At 55.1% G+C, this 14,305-nt stretch overlaps 1 protein-coding gene across 1 annotated transcript; it reads right to left on the minus strand.

The window, feature by feature from the left end:
• Nucleotides 1-7,087: 7,087 nt before the first annotated feature.
• Nucleotides 7,088-8,884, minus strand: LOC149522204 (uncharacterized). The gene is made up of 2 exons (XM_089770616.1): nucleotides 7,984-8,884; nucleotides 7,088-7,788 (listed from the first exon to the last, which is right to left on the minus strand). The coding sequence occupies exons 1-2, from the start codon at nucleotides 8,531-8,533 to the stop codon at nucleotides 7,241-7,243; spliced, it is 1,098 nt and encodes a 365-aa protein (XP_089626742.1). The 5' UTR covers nucleotides 8,534-8,884; the 3' UTR covers nucleotides 7,088-7,240.
• Between the last annotated feature and the right edge of the window lie 5,421 nt (nucleotides 8,885-14,305).

Consider the following 14,305-nt stretch of genomic DNA (forward strand, 5'->3'; position numbering starts at 1 on the left):
TGAACCAGAGCCTCATCCATGGAGTGTGTGAGTGCAGCATCTTTTAGTTAGTAAGGCAGGGTATGTCTACACTACAATGTTAGTTCGAACTAACTTAGTTCGAATCAGTTAATTTGAACTAACGGATCCAGACTAAAAAACTAGTTCGAATTAGCGTTTGGCAGACTGCCATCTGGGGAGAGGGGGCAATCGGGGGGCTGCAGGAGAGCTTCCACCCCCAGAAGCCCACAGAGCCAGCCCAGTCCTCCCCATCGGGGGCTCGTACCCCATTCCTCCCTCACCTCCTTCCACTTACCCTTCCCTAGCCCCTCTTCTTGATGTACAAAATAAAGATAATGTTTCTTCCAACATTGATTCTGTCTTTATTGAACAAAACTGGGGGAGACTGGGAAAAGGATGTGAGAGAGGGGAAGAGAGAGGCTGGGAGAGGGGAGGGCAACTAAAATGATCAGGGGTTGGGAACAGGTCCCATATGAAGAGAGGCTACAGAGACTGGGACTGTTCAGCTTAGAAAAGAGGAGACGGAGGGGGGACAGGATAGAGGTCTCTAAAAGCAGGAGTTGGGTGGAGAGGGTGCATACAGAAAAGTTCTTCATTGGTTCCCATAGTAGAAGGACTAGAGGACACCAAAGGAAAGGAATGGGTAGCAGGCTTCAAACTAACAACAGTTCTTCTTCACAAAGCAAAGAGTCAACCTGTGGAACTCCTTGCTGCAGGAGGCTGTGAAGGCTAGACCTAGAACAGAGTTTAAAGAGAAGTGAGATCAAGTCATGGAGGTTGGGTCCATGGAGTGGTATTAGCCAGGGGGTAGGAGTGGTGTCGCTGCCCAAAGTTTGTGGAAGGCTGGAGAGGGATGGCACGAGACAAATGGCTTGGTCACTGTCTTCAGTCCATCCCCTCCAGGGTCCCTAGGGTTGGCTGCTGTCGGCAGACAGGCTACTGGGCTAGATGGACCTTTGGTCTGACCCAGGATGGCCATTGTAAGCTCAGGGCTCAGGGTCGGGGGTCTCAGTGGACCCCCTTGATTCTCTTGCACACCTGCTCCTGGGTGGCTAGGCTGGCAGCTCTCCTGCCCTAGCCGGCCACTTTCCTGTGCCTAGTGTGGAGATCATGGACGAGGTCCACGAAGGGTGCCCGCCTCTTGCAGTCCCGGGCAAGCTCCCGGTAGCCGCCAGCCTGGTCCCGGGAAGAGGGCGTGGGCTGGGGGGCATCGGGTAGGTGGCTCAATCCGTGCCAGGTGCAGGGTCTGCCGGCTGGGTGCTGGCAGGCTTGCACTTGGCACGGGCACCGTAGCCAGCCCGTGCCCCTTTAAGCGGTCCGGGGCCGGGAGAGGGGCAGATGAGTTTCCCTGGTGTTGGCCAGAGTGGCCACCAGGGAAACCTGGGGAGGGCTAGCCTCCCACTAGTTCGAATTAAGGGGCTACACACCCCTTAATTCGAACTAGTAAGTTCGAACTAGGCTTAATCCTCGTAAAATGAGGTTTACCTAGTTCGAACTAAGCGCTCCACTAGTTCGATTTATATTCGAACTAGCGGAGCGCTAGTGTAGCGCCTAGGAAAGTTAGTTCAAAATAACGTCCGTTAGTTTGAACTAACGTTGTAGTGTAGACATACCCTCAGGGAATTTGTTTGGGGATTTTATTACCTGCTGCTTATTAAACCTGTGGAGGGATTTACCACCTTCTCCCACTTGTGAGTCCTTTGGGCTGTACTGGACCCAGTCAGCCCCACTGCTAAACCACTGCAGAGAAGAATTTTGTGGTCAAAAGTCATCAAGGGCCCCAACAAAGTGCACGTACCAACAGGACACTGACCTTACAGTTGTTGCGCACCAGTGAACTGAAAAATAGTGTTTTACCCTGTTCTATTTGTCTCCTGTTTAATATAACTGTGTTTATTATAGTGTATGTGTTTGTGCTATTTTCTGAGAGTCTCCAACTACCTGGCAAGTATGTGGGGATTCCCCTGGGTTAGAATTTTTCTCCCAAGCTGCCCTGGTGACCCTGCCAGGAAGGAGTGAGGGGGTTGGAGGCACCGCCAAATAAATCCATCGGAAAAAATAAAGTTGAGTGGGTGGCGGGATCCAGAAGAACCCAGACCTCTCCATCAAAACCTGTAAGCAGATTGGCCTTGAAAAAGGAACAGAATAGCTAGCTAGTTCGCACTATCAAGTGCGCGCCGCATGTCTTACTGGTGTGTCCACGACCGATCCAGAAATATCCGGTTTTTGCACCACTTGCCTCACCACTAGTGAGAAACAATGGTCTGTCCTTGGTTAGACTCTTCTCTTGTTACTTTTCTTATCTGGCAATGCTGGAAACGCTGCCTCAGCCACATACACAGAGTTCTTTTATTTCCCACGGTCCTTCTTCTTAAAGTTGTAAACACGTCCATGATCCTCCAGGGATTTTGTCCAGAACAAACAAGTCCATAATTCTCTGGGGCGCTTGCCTGGACCTCAGCATGGCCTCTCTTCAGCTCACTTACTGTTGATTCACTCATGCACTTGTGCTAACCATTCACACCACCAATGATTCATGACACAGGTGACAGAGGAAGGCTGGTTCAGTGGTTAGAGAACTGAGCTGGGTTCAGCTCCCTGCTCTGGCCTGGTTCCTGGGACCCTCGGGGTAAGTCACTGGGCTGGGATTCCCAACCCAACTCCCCTTAAGGTCAGTCAGTGTCAGGCACCTACACAGCTCTGTGAATCCCATAGTCGTGTCGTGCTTCGGTTCCCCCACCTGTAGCACGGGGCTAATAGCCCTGCCTTGCCTCACAGGCAGGTGAGAGGGTCAATACAGCAATGCCCAGGAGGTGATCACTATGGCAGTGGGGGCCAAGGCAGCACCCTGAGCCTGGTCCGCACCAGGAAGTGTTGCTGGGGCAGTGGAAACCCCTCAGTGTGGACTCAGCTCTAGCCCTGTGTAAGTGATTCTCCTCCCCTGGCACCACTGATGATGTCGGAGTGAAATAATCCCATTGGCACTGAACAAAGCAGCTGTAGCATTTGCCTGGCACCCACCACCTGACACGGACAGAGATGAAAACTGGCTGAGGAGTTGGGGGGGGACAGTAGATCACTGCTCCTGCACCTGAAGCATCACAGCCCGTTAAACAGCTTCTCAGCCACTAAAACCATCGCCCCAGTGTCTGAACTTGGCTTTCCTGGGGCGGGCAGGAGGAGACCCAGCTGGGAAAAAAACGGCCTTTTTTCAACATGAAATTCTTCCCGGAACCAGCTTTGAATTTCAGCTATTCTAGGTGTGTTTGGAATCACCTTCTGCCTCCTGAGCCCTGTGACTGGAACAGGAGCATTTACTTCTCGCATTGGCCCCCTGCACACTGTGTGGCCATTTGTCGTCTTTTTCTCATGCATCCTGTGAACTTTGTCATTTGCTTTTCAGCCCCAGCTCCCAGAGTCAAGGGATTCAATGAGCCTCTCAGTTTCGTTATCAGTTCTCTCCAACCTTTTTACACCGAAGATCCCTTCTTCAATGTCATGGCAAGCCAAGATCTACTCCAAGCACCCACCACCATCCCCAAACACCCATCCCTTCCCTGAGGCCCAATCCTGTCCATTCCCCTCCTCTCCATCACTTGCTGTCCCCAGCCCTTATGCACTCTCCCTGGGTTGAGACAGGAGGTGCGGGCTCTGAGGTGGGAATGGGGGATTTGGGTGTGGGAAGGGATGAGAGATGTAAACTCTGGGAGGGAATTCAGATGCAGCAGGAGCTTGAAAACGGACAGATGTCTCAGGAAGGGGGGTGTGACATACTGGACCGGCCTGGGCACAGTTGAAGGTGTCCATTCAAGGCGAATTGCTCAACTTTGGGGCTCCTTACAGACCCCAGACTGGAGACCTTCCCAAACAGGCTGCAAATCAGTCCCACAGAGCGCTTCAGCTGCTTGCCTGAAGCCTCACGAGCAAAACCCCTCCAACATCCCAGCAATATCCGTGCCCCAGATGGCACTGGGCCTCATATTCAGGTGAGGGGTCTTAGAACCCAATTTCACCTACCCCGAACAAGTTCTGTCCAGTTCCAAGAAACCAGCCACAGATCCCTGGTCAATTTACCGTCTGGACCTTACCACAAATCACACTGAGCCAATCCTTTAGCATCTGACATCTAAAGATTTATTGCTACCAGAAAGAAAAGCATGAGAGTAAGGGTGCTAAAGTATCATACGCTACATGCATTGCATCTCCCAGCTCTCGATGCAGGCACTAGCAGAGAAGTTATAGCTGCTGGCTTGGAAGTCCTTATTGTACATCCTAGGTTAAAACGGGTCCTCAGTTCTTTCCAGCTCTTCGATCCCTGCACTGCTGCCTCTGGGATGAAGTGCTGAGCTGATTACCAAGATGGAGTCAGCTACAAGGCATCTTTATACATCCTTCCTGGTCTCTTCTTGGCTGCAGCAGGTCACCTAGCCAGTGGCCTATCACTGTGTTCCCTGCTGGTAGCCCTTAGGTGTTGGTCACCATTCCCAAGGCGTGTCGTTGGCCCATTGAGTGCTATTGTCCCACAGGGCCTCACTAATCAGCATGTCCATAGGCCAGGCTCTGCCCACTGCTCAACCACATTCAGAGAGACTTCCAGTCTCCACACAGATTACAGATTCCTAACTACACACACAGACATTATACAGATATGTGAAGAGCAGATACAGAATCAGAAGAAAGCAAGCTTTTGTTTGCCCCCTCATATGGCTCCCTTTGTACCACTTTTGGGGCGAACACCCCCCCCCCATGGGTGCAACAGTGACCCGGCTGCTCCCCTCACAATCCAGTAATGTGACACTTCTGAGGTGCGACTGTGCAGCCGGCTGACTTCCTAGGAGGAACAGGCATTGAGTGGGGGGAGCACAGGGAATGGCTCAAACATCCCAAGGGGTGGCCAGAGTCAGGACACTCGCCTTGCAGCATGGGGGGAGGGGGCGGCCGTGACATCACACAGGCCTTTGGCAGGCCCTCCCCATATTAGGCAAAGATGGTGGGGAGGTGGTGACCTCACTGAGAGATGCTGACATCAGCCAGGCACAAGAGGGGCAAGGCCGGGATGACCTCGCAGACCCCTGTGGCATTTGCTAAGGCAAGTCTCTGTCTCACAATGTCTCTCTGGGTACGTCTACACTACAGCGCTAGTTCGAACTAACTTAGTTCGAATTAGTTAATTCGAACTAAGCTAGTTCGAACTAGCGCATCTAGAACTAAAAACTAGTTCGAACTAGCGTTTTGCTAGTTCGAACTAGCGCGTCCACACTGATTGGACGCAGGGGGGCATTTAAGGGCAGCTGAAACCGGTTCTGGCAGGACATCAGGTCAGCAGTTGCTTTGTGTGGCTGCTGTCTGAGGCTATCTGAGGCTCGTGCTTAAAGGGACCCCCCCTGGACAGCCGGTTCTCAGCTTTTCCTGCTTGCTTGCCAACCTCACCGAGGGACAGCAAAGCGTCGGTCTCTGTGCCCGTCTGTGTCGGTGCTTCCCTTCGGGGGGGACTGCCGCAGGTGGCAACATGGAGCCACGGCTCGCCCTGCACCTTCTGGTGCACGTTCTGGACTTGCTACTGCAAGCCTGCCAGCAATGGCTCGAGGCTGCCTGGCACCACCTGGGGAACGTCAGCCCCCTGCCTCTCCGCCTGGCCGCCCTGGGGGCCGTGGAGGAGCCGCAGCGGCGCCCCGGCACCGGCGTGCCCCGCCGCATCTGGCGTCTGGACACCAGCAGCGACTGGTGGGACCGCATCGTCCTGGAGCACTGGGACGACCGACAGTGGACCCAGAACTTTAGGATGAGGAGGGACACCTTCCTGGAGCTCTGCGAGTGGCTCGCCCCTGCCCTGCAAAGAAGGGACACTCGCATGAGGCCCGCCATCCCCCTCCAGAAGCGGGTGGCCATCGCCCTCTGGAAGCTCTCCACGCCGGACAGCTACCGATCCGTCGGGAACCAGTTCGGCGTGGGGAGATCCACTGTCGGAGCAGTGCTCATGCAGGTACGGCGCTCGTCGGCCACCGAGCCGGGGGGGAGGGGGGCTGCGAGGAGGGGATGGGCCGCCCCAGGGACAAAGGGGGGGGCGGGAGGAGGCGAAGGCGCCCCGCACCGGAGGGGTCGGGCTGTCCCGGCCGTACTACACGCCGCCAGGGGGGTTGCTTCCGGGAGTGGGGCGCGGGGCACTGCCAGGGCATGAATGCTCCCAGCCACCCGGGCGCTCCACTGATTGACGCTTTGCTGTGTCTCTCTCCGCAGGTGGTCAAGGCCATCAACCGGGTGCTGCTCCGCAGGGTGGTCCGCCTCGCCGACCCGGATGCCGTCATCCGGGGATTCGGCGCCCTCGGCTTCCCCAACTGCGGGGGGGCCATCGACGGGACGCACATCCCCATCCGTGCCCCGGAACACCAGGCGTCCCGGTATGTGAACCGCAAGGGGTACTTCTCCGTCATCCTGCAGGCCGTGTGTGACCACCGGGGACAGTTCACGGACATAAATGTGGGCTGGTCCGGCAAAGCACACGACGCCCGGGTGTACCGGAACTCCTCCGTGTGCCAGCGGCTGCAGGACGGGACCTTCTTCCCCGACCGCCACATCAGGGTCGGGGACGTGGACATGCCCGTCTGCCTGGTGGGGGATGCCGCCTACCCACTGCAGCCCTGGCTCATGAAGCCCTACACGGGGCACCTCAATCCCTCCCGCCAGGCCTTCAATAACAGGCTGAGCAGGGCCCGCATCGTGGTGGAGGGGGCCTTCGGGCGACTGAAAGCCCGCTTTCGATGCCTCCTCACCCGTCTGGACCTGGCCGAGCACAACATCCCTCCCGTGGTGGCGGCATGTTGTGTGCTCCACAATTTGTGTGAGCGGAAGGGGGAGGCTTTCTTGCCAGCCTGGATGGCTGAGGCTGACCGCATGGCTGGACACTACGGTCAGCCCCGCACCGCCGCCGTCCGGGAAGCCCAGCGGGGGGCCATCCGGATCCGGGAAGCCCTGCGGGAGAGCTTCCAGGTGGAGGAGGAGGAGGACTGACCTCTCCCTGCATGCCCCACCGGGGCCTTCTTCCACCCTACCCCCCCCCCTTCCCCTTTCCCCTCCCTATCTACTGTACAATAAAGACACCTGTTTTTCAAACAAAAACGTCTGTTTATTTCAGAGAACTGGGGTGGGGGAGGGAGGAATGAAGGTGGGAGAAGGGAGGGGGAAACCTGGGACGAGGGAGCTGGAAGGGGAGGGGAGGGAAGGGAGGAAGGGAAAGGAAAGCTCAGGGGTGGGAGTCTGGGTGCCTCTCCCGTCTCGCCACACTGCGGGTCCGGGGGCGTCGGTGGGGAATGGTTGTGGAGGGGGGGGCAGAGAGGACAGGGGGTGTGGAGGAAGCAGGAGCGGAAGCAGGAGCGGAAGCAGGAGGAACAGGAGGAGCAGGGGGAGCAGGGGGAGCAAGAGGGGGAGCAAGAGGGGGAGCAGGGGGAGCAAGAGGGGGAGCAAGAGGGGGAGCAAGAGGGGGAGCAGGGGGAGCAAGAGGGGGAACAGGGGGAGCAAGAGGGGGAGCAGGGGGAGGAGGAAATGGAAAGCGGTCTAGCAGGCTCTGGAGGTGGCCTCGCAGGGCACGGCCCTGCTCCTCCAGGGCCTCCAGACTCCTCTGGCGCAGCCTGAGGTCCTCCTGGACCCAGTGGTCCTGGAGACGGAGCTGTCGGTCCAGGAACCGGAGATGCCGCCTCTGGTAGTCCTCCTGGTTCCTGGCTGTCCTGCTTGCCCGGGCGCGGGCGGCTGCTGCAGGCGGTGTGGTGCGCCCTGCAGTCCCCGGTGCTGCAGCTGTGGTGCAAGAAGACCAGCGGTCAATTACCCCAGGGGCCCAGGTGTGTGAAACCCAGCTCCCCTCTGCAAGGCCAGGGCCCCTGCAGGATCCCCAGCTGCTGCTCCGTAGTGGGCAAGGCCCAGGCGCACGGTCCCGGGGCTCCCTCTCGCCCCAGCCCCCCGTACACATAAGGGGAACACGAGGGTACTCACAGGTGGACGCCTCCCCGGCCTCTGATGATGCAGGCGAGCGGCTCTGTGGGGTGCCTCGGGGGTCCCGGGTCCTGGGAAGGCTGGCGGCAGGCTCCTGGCTCTCAGAGCCCTCTTCCTCCTCCTCGGTGTCCAGGAGCGGTCCCTCTGCCCCGGGGTCAATCACGTCCCGGGGGGCAGGGACGGCATGAGGCCCCAGGATGCGGTCCAGGGCATGGAAGTGGGGGCAGGCCTCCGGGTCAGCCTCTGGCAGGCAGGCCCGGGAGTAGGACTGCCGCAAGTCTTTAATCTTGCAGCGCACCTGCTCCCGGCTGCGCTGGTGGCCCCTGGCGGCCAGGCTGGCAGCCATGCGTCCATAGACGGCCGCGTTCCGGTGGCTAGTGCGGAGATCGTGGACATTTGAGGCTTCCCCCCAAACCTCGATGAGGTCCACGATCTCCGCACTTGACCAGGCGGGCGCCCGCCTTTTGCGCCCCCGGGCAGGCTCCCGGGAGCCGCCAGGCTGGTCGTGGGGAGCAGTGGAGGGCTGGGAGCCCTCGGATGGCTGGCTCATCCTGTGGCAGGTGCAGGCTGTGCAGGCACGGGTGCTGGCAGCCTTGCAACTGGCACAAAGTGAGTAGCCAGCCCGTGGCCCTTTAAGGGCTCCGGGGCCGGGAGGGGGGCAATAGAGTTTCCCTGGTGTTGGCCAGAGTGGCCACCAGGGAAACCTGGGAAGCCTTAGCCTCCCACTAGTTCGAACTAAAGGGCTACACAGCCCTTAGTTCGAACTAGCTAGTTCGAACTAGGCGTTAGTCCTCGTAAAATGAGGTTTACCTAGTTCGAACTAAGCGCTCCGTTAGTTCGAATTAAGTTCGAACTAACGGAGCGCTAGTGTAGCGCATAGGAAAGTTAGTTCGAACTAACGTCCGTTAGTTCGAACTAACTTTCTAGTGTAGACATACCCTCTGAGGGTTCCTGCACGTGAGCGCCTGGAGGAACCTCTGTCGAGCTTCCTCCTCCTCCTCCTGATTTCCCTACAGCCCAGACATCCCTGCGGAGAAGGTAAGAGCCTCCGAGGGGGTTGGAACTGCTCAGTCTGATCCACCTGGTCCCGGCTGGATTCTAGGCACGGAACACTGGGTGAAAGGGTCGGAATTTTATTCCCCACCTGGGGCTTTGTCCCTTAGAACCACTGGGGCCGTGGGGGTTTCTCCTGTTTGGTTTCTCTTTCCCTCCGTCCCGCCCGCATTTCTCTTCTTTTCTTGCCTCTTTTGTCCTCTTCTGCTCCCCACCCCACATCAAGAGCTGGTCTCTCGGGAGGTCACACCAAAATGGTGGGGCAGAAATAGTGCTCTGACAGGGATCGCCCCCATGATGTGGGCCATGCTTTGGGCTCTTTGGTGAGAACGTTCCACCGCCCTCCCTCAGTCTCTCCGATTGGCAGGACAGGGGCATTGATGGGGAGGAGTCTCAGGTCCTTGTCCTTGTGCAAGTCTGAGCCAGTACGTCAGACCCAAGGAGATGTTTCGCTACAGTTGGTGGTTCTCTGTGTTCACTGTCTTGGGGCCAGACCCACTTCCTCAGATCATATTCTGGAAGAGAATTGGCATTACCATATACACTAAAGGAACAGAATGAAAAAAGTGAACACATTATTAACCTGACAAATTAGATTAAGTACAGAAGGTGGGGTGAGGGAGAGGTAGGGAGGGAATAGCTGTTAATGAATGGCTAATCAGGAGCTGATGAGTGGGGAAGCTATCATTATAATGGGCAAGGGAATTAGCATCTTTGTATCTTTGGCACATCTCTTATTTTGAGTTCAGGGAGCTGTGTAGACACACCCTAAGGTGCTACAGGACAAGTCCTTGTCTTTTAAAGTTACAGACTCGCAGGGCTGCCCCTCTGAAACTAGTTCTGTGACATCCTTTGGAAGCGCTTCCCAGTCTGCTGTTGTTAAATGGGAGGGAGGGAGGGAGATGCTCTCTTATAACCTCAGCCCCTGATTTCCCCTCCTCTCCTCCTGCCAGGGCAGAGCAGGGCAAGGGCCGGGCCGGCCACAGGGATGGAGTCAGCTCCCTGCTGGGCACGGGGCTGTCCCTGCCTCCTGAGAGGAGATGCCCAGGCCCAGCCCCTGAGGAGCCAGCTGCACTACAGGGGTAGGACCAGGCTATGGGGAGCATCCCTGAGTCATGGGCTCTAGCTGCTCCTTATCGAGTGAGGCTGAGTCTAGGCTGCAAGTTTTTGCAGCAGAGAGTATGCTAATGACTCATTAGCATGAGTTGTGATGTCATTAGCATATTTTGTGCTTTTTTGCACAAGGGGTTTTTGCGCAAAAAGGAACAGCGTAGCCACTTCCGTTTTTCGCCATAAAGCCCTTTTGCACCAGATCCGGAGAGGCATAAGGATCTTGTGCAAAAAAGAGGTTTTGAGCAAAACAGAAATGACTACACTGCTTCTTTCTGTGCAAAACCCCCTTGTGCAAAAAACATTTGTCCCTCATTATCATACTCTCTGCTGCAAAAACCTCTCAGTGTAGACAAGCCCAAGAGCAGTAAAACCAGCAGCTAAAGAAGAACAGAAGCAGCAGCAGAAGCAGCAGCAGAAGGCGGCGGAGCAGCAGAAGGAGCAGAAGTAGCATCAGCAGAAGAATCAAAAGAGGAAGAAGCAGAAGAAGTAACAGCAACAGAAGGTACAGCAGAATTGGAACAACAGGAAAAGAAGCTGCAGTAGCACAAACAAAAGAAGAAGAAGCATGAAAAAAGTAGGGGCAGAAGAAGTAGTAGAAAAAGAATAGTAGAAGAAACAGGACGTAGTAGCAGAAGAAGAAAAATTAAAAGAAGCAGCAGTGGCACAAGAAGAAAAGTAGCAGCAGCAGGAGAAAAAGCAGAAGAAGGAGGAACAGTAAAAGCATCAGTAGCAGAAGAATCAGTAGCAGATTAAAAGGAAGCAGAAACAGGAAAGAAACAGCCTCAGAATCAGCAGCAGCAGAAGAAGAGACAGCAGCAGATTGAAGCAAAAGTGGCAGCAGCAGTAGCAAGACTAGAAGAAGCAACAAAAAAGGATGGAGGAGCAGAAGCTTATGAAGCATCAAGAGAAATAGAAGACGAAGCAGTGGCAGCAACAGAAAAGCAGCAGCAGTAGAAGATGCAACGGAATAAGAAACAGAAGAACAAACAGAAGAAGCAGCCTGAAAAGAAGTTGGGGCAGGGAAAATTGCAGGAACAGAAGCTGATGAAGCAGCAGCAGCAGCAGAAACAGTAGGACAAGTAGCAGAAGAAATGTGGCAGGAGGAGAAGAAGAAATAGCAGCAGAAGGAGAAACAGCAGCACAGGAAAAGAGCAGAAGAAATAGGTGGTAGCAGCTACAGCAGTAAAAGAAACTCAGCAGAAGAAGCCATGGCAGAAGAAGAAAACTAGCAGCAGAATAAGTAGTAGCAACAAAGGAAGGAGGAGCAAAAGCAGCAGAAGAAGAATCAACAAAAGAAACAACAGAAGAAGCAGCAGCAGAAGTAGCATGAGCATCAGAAGAAGAGCAGCAGCAGGAGAAGAAGGCAGAGCAGCGGAAGGAGCAGAAGTAGCAGCAGCAGAAGAATCGAAAGAGGAAGAAGCAGAACGGCTGTGTCTAGACTGCATCCCTTTTTCGTAAAAGGGATGCAAATTAGACATATCGCAATTGCAAATGAAGCGGGGATTTAAATCTCCCCCGCTTCATTAGCACAAAAATGGCTGCTGCTTTTTTCCGGCTAGGAGCTTTGCCGGAAAAAAGCGCCAGTCTAGACGCGGATATTTCGGAAAATAAAGCCTTTTCCGAAAGATCCCTTATCCCTCTTAAAATAAGGGATAAGGGATCTTCTGGAAAAGGCTTTATTTTCCGAAAGATCCGCGTCTAGACTGGCGCTTTTTTCTGGCAAAGCTCCGAGGGAGAAGGGATCTTTCGGTGTCTTCTTTATGACTCGGCCGTGGCACAACCTAGTTATTTCGAGGGGAGGGGCAGGTGTCTCACAATATTGCAAGCCCCAGACCCCCGCTACTCTGGGTCCCAGTCCAGGCTATTGGATTCTGCACCTGCTGCCTAACTCTCTTCTCCATTATTAAGGGCAAAGCAGCAGAGACAACACCAGCAGCTGCCCTTCATAGCTCAGCCGGCAGCGTGGAGAACGGTAGTGGGGTCACAGCAAGTTATCCTGACGTGGCTGGTTCGGCTTGAAGGAGAGTTTCTTTCCCCTCCCCTGGCTGAGGCAGGGCAGGGGAAGGAAGGCAGGGCATGCTGGGCCCTAGGGGGAGCAGCAGGGCAGGCAAGGTGCTTCCAGGGAGCTGCTGAAGGGCAGGAATTCTCAGCAGCCCAGGGGCACAGCTGTGATGATGTAAAGAGCCCAGCCCTAGAGGGTCAGGGGAGAAAGAGCCCAGCCAAGCCCTGGGACTCAAGCAGGGACCTTTTGCTCTTCAGTCTAACATGGGCCCAATGGAGCTACCTCAGCAGGAGCTGCCCAAGTGCTTTGGTCACCACCTCAGATGAGCGGGGGGAGTCTCTCCGCCGTAGCACACAAGGAAGAAGCTGTTGCAAGGGGCCCTATGAGGCAAGATGAGTTTTGCCGGCTTCCCTCAGCTTGACTCGCTTCCTGCCTCATTCCTGCCTGGGGTCACCGGACCTGGAGATCATGGGTTTAATTCCACCTGGAGTAAAGACCTGCATTTCCCCATCTACTGCAAAGTAAAGTGACGATTGAAGTGTGGTGGGAGCTGCAAAGTGCCCCAGTAAGTACCAGATGCCTAGATGGGCTGAGAGAACAGCTGGGTCTTGCTGAGTGGAGATTGGCCAGAAAGGTCTCAGGCCCTGCAATGGGGTTCACTCCTCTGGGCAGCACCACCTGCTGGTTGCCTCAGAGTCTTATTTATGACTGGGCCGTGCCACAGTCGCCCACTGGGGCAATGGCAGGTACATCGCAAAGCCCAGCACCCCCAACATTCTGGGTCCCAATCCAGAGCTATCGGATTCTGCTGCCTCTTCTAACTCCCTCCCCCATTATTAAGGGCAAAGCAGCAGAGGTAACCCTTGGGGCTGCCTTTCAGTAGCTCAGCTGGGAGAGTGTAGGACTGGAGTGAGAACTCAGGAAATTATTCTTGTCTGGTTTCCCTGTGTCCGTGCCCTCCTGAGGCAGGGCAAGAGAAGAAAGGCAGCTTTTGTCCGAGTGAGATGTGTTCCCGAAAAAGCAGAGAGCCCAGAAGCCACAGCAGCCAGCTTAGCAAAAATCACACCCCCCACCTCTGTGAATTTCTGTTGTCACCCGCTGGTACCCGGCACACATGGAGGAGAAGGAACAGGGCTAGGTCAAGGGAAGGTTCTGCCTCCTGCCACCCTTCCCAGTAGCTTTCCAGTATGAACCAGCTGTGGGTGTTAGCGCTGCCCCTCTGCCTGGCCATGCGATGGGATGAGTTACCTGGGGGCGGGTGTCTAGGTCTCTGTATGGAGGCCTGAGTGTATTGTGATGTCATGTGTGACAAAAACAAAGAATGTGGCTGCAGCATTCTTATCCTGCCTCCAGTCCAACTGGTTGGCAACGGCTGGTGCCCAAGGATCTGAGAGACGTGAACTGAGCCTCTGTCAAGAACCTCGGGAAGCCGCTGTCCCCGCGGGTGTGAGAGAGGATGAGTCTGTACAGAAGGTAATTCCCGGAGTCTTTCCCTGCCCCCGAGAGCCCACCTTGGAGATTGGAGCCTCCTTGGCCTAGGACGGGTGGGAGCAGGGGCTGCAACAGTCACTTCCCAACACTCCGTTTTGATTTGATTCGGGGCATCTTCCCTTCTCCTTCTGCTTCAGCCTTTCCCGTGCTCCAGAGGCAGATGGGGATGATTTTCCCTCCCTGCCGACTAGTGGGGGTGAATTTACATGTTTCTTACTTAAAGGGAACGTAGCAAAACTTGAGTAGAATTTGGGTTTATGTCTCCATGGAGCTTATTCCTCTTGGAGGTGCCCCAAGGCATCCCCTGCCTTCAGGGTGGGTAGAGAAATGTTTGGTGTCAAGTAATGATTGTCCAATATCGATGTGTTCAGACAACATCCAGCTCAGAATGTACAGAATTAGAATAACAAAGTGCTATTTTAATTACATTGAAAGTGGTACAGCTCCATAGCCAGTCCCAAGCTCTCATGTGGGTGCTTCTCTCAGAAACTCAAAGCCCCATATGAATCCTCCTCTACCCCCTTCAGCCTATAAAATATCTGTGTAAATTCCCTCTGACATTCCATTCCAGGTTACGGGTTGAAATAAACTGCTACCTCTTTTTGTCATGAGTCTCCGTATGTTTTCTTTGTAATTTTTTGGTGACCTCAGTTCTGATTCGAT

Source organism: Pelodiscus sinensis, chromosome 19 (genome assembly GCF_052426305.1).
Source record: "Pelodiscus sinensis isolate ZL-2025 chromosome 19, ASM5242630v1, whole genome shotgun sequence".
NCBI lineage: Eukaryota > Metazoa > Chordata > Testudines > Trionychidae > Pelodiscus > Pelodiscus sinensis.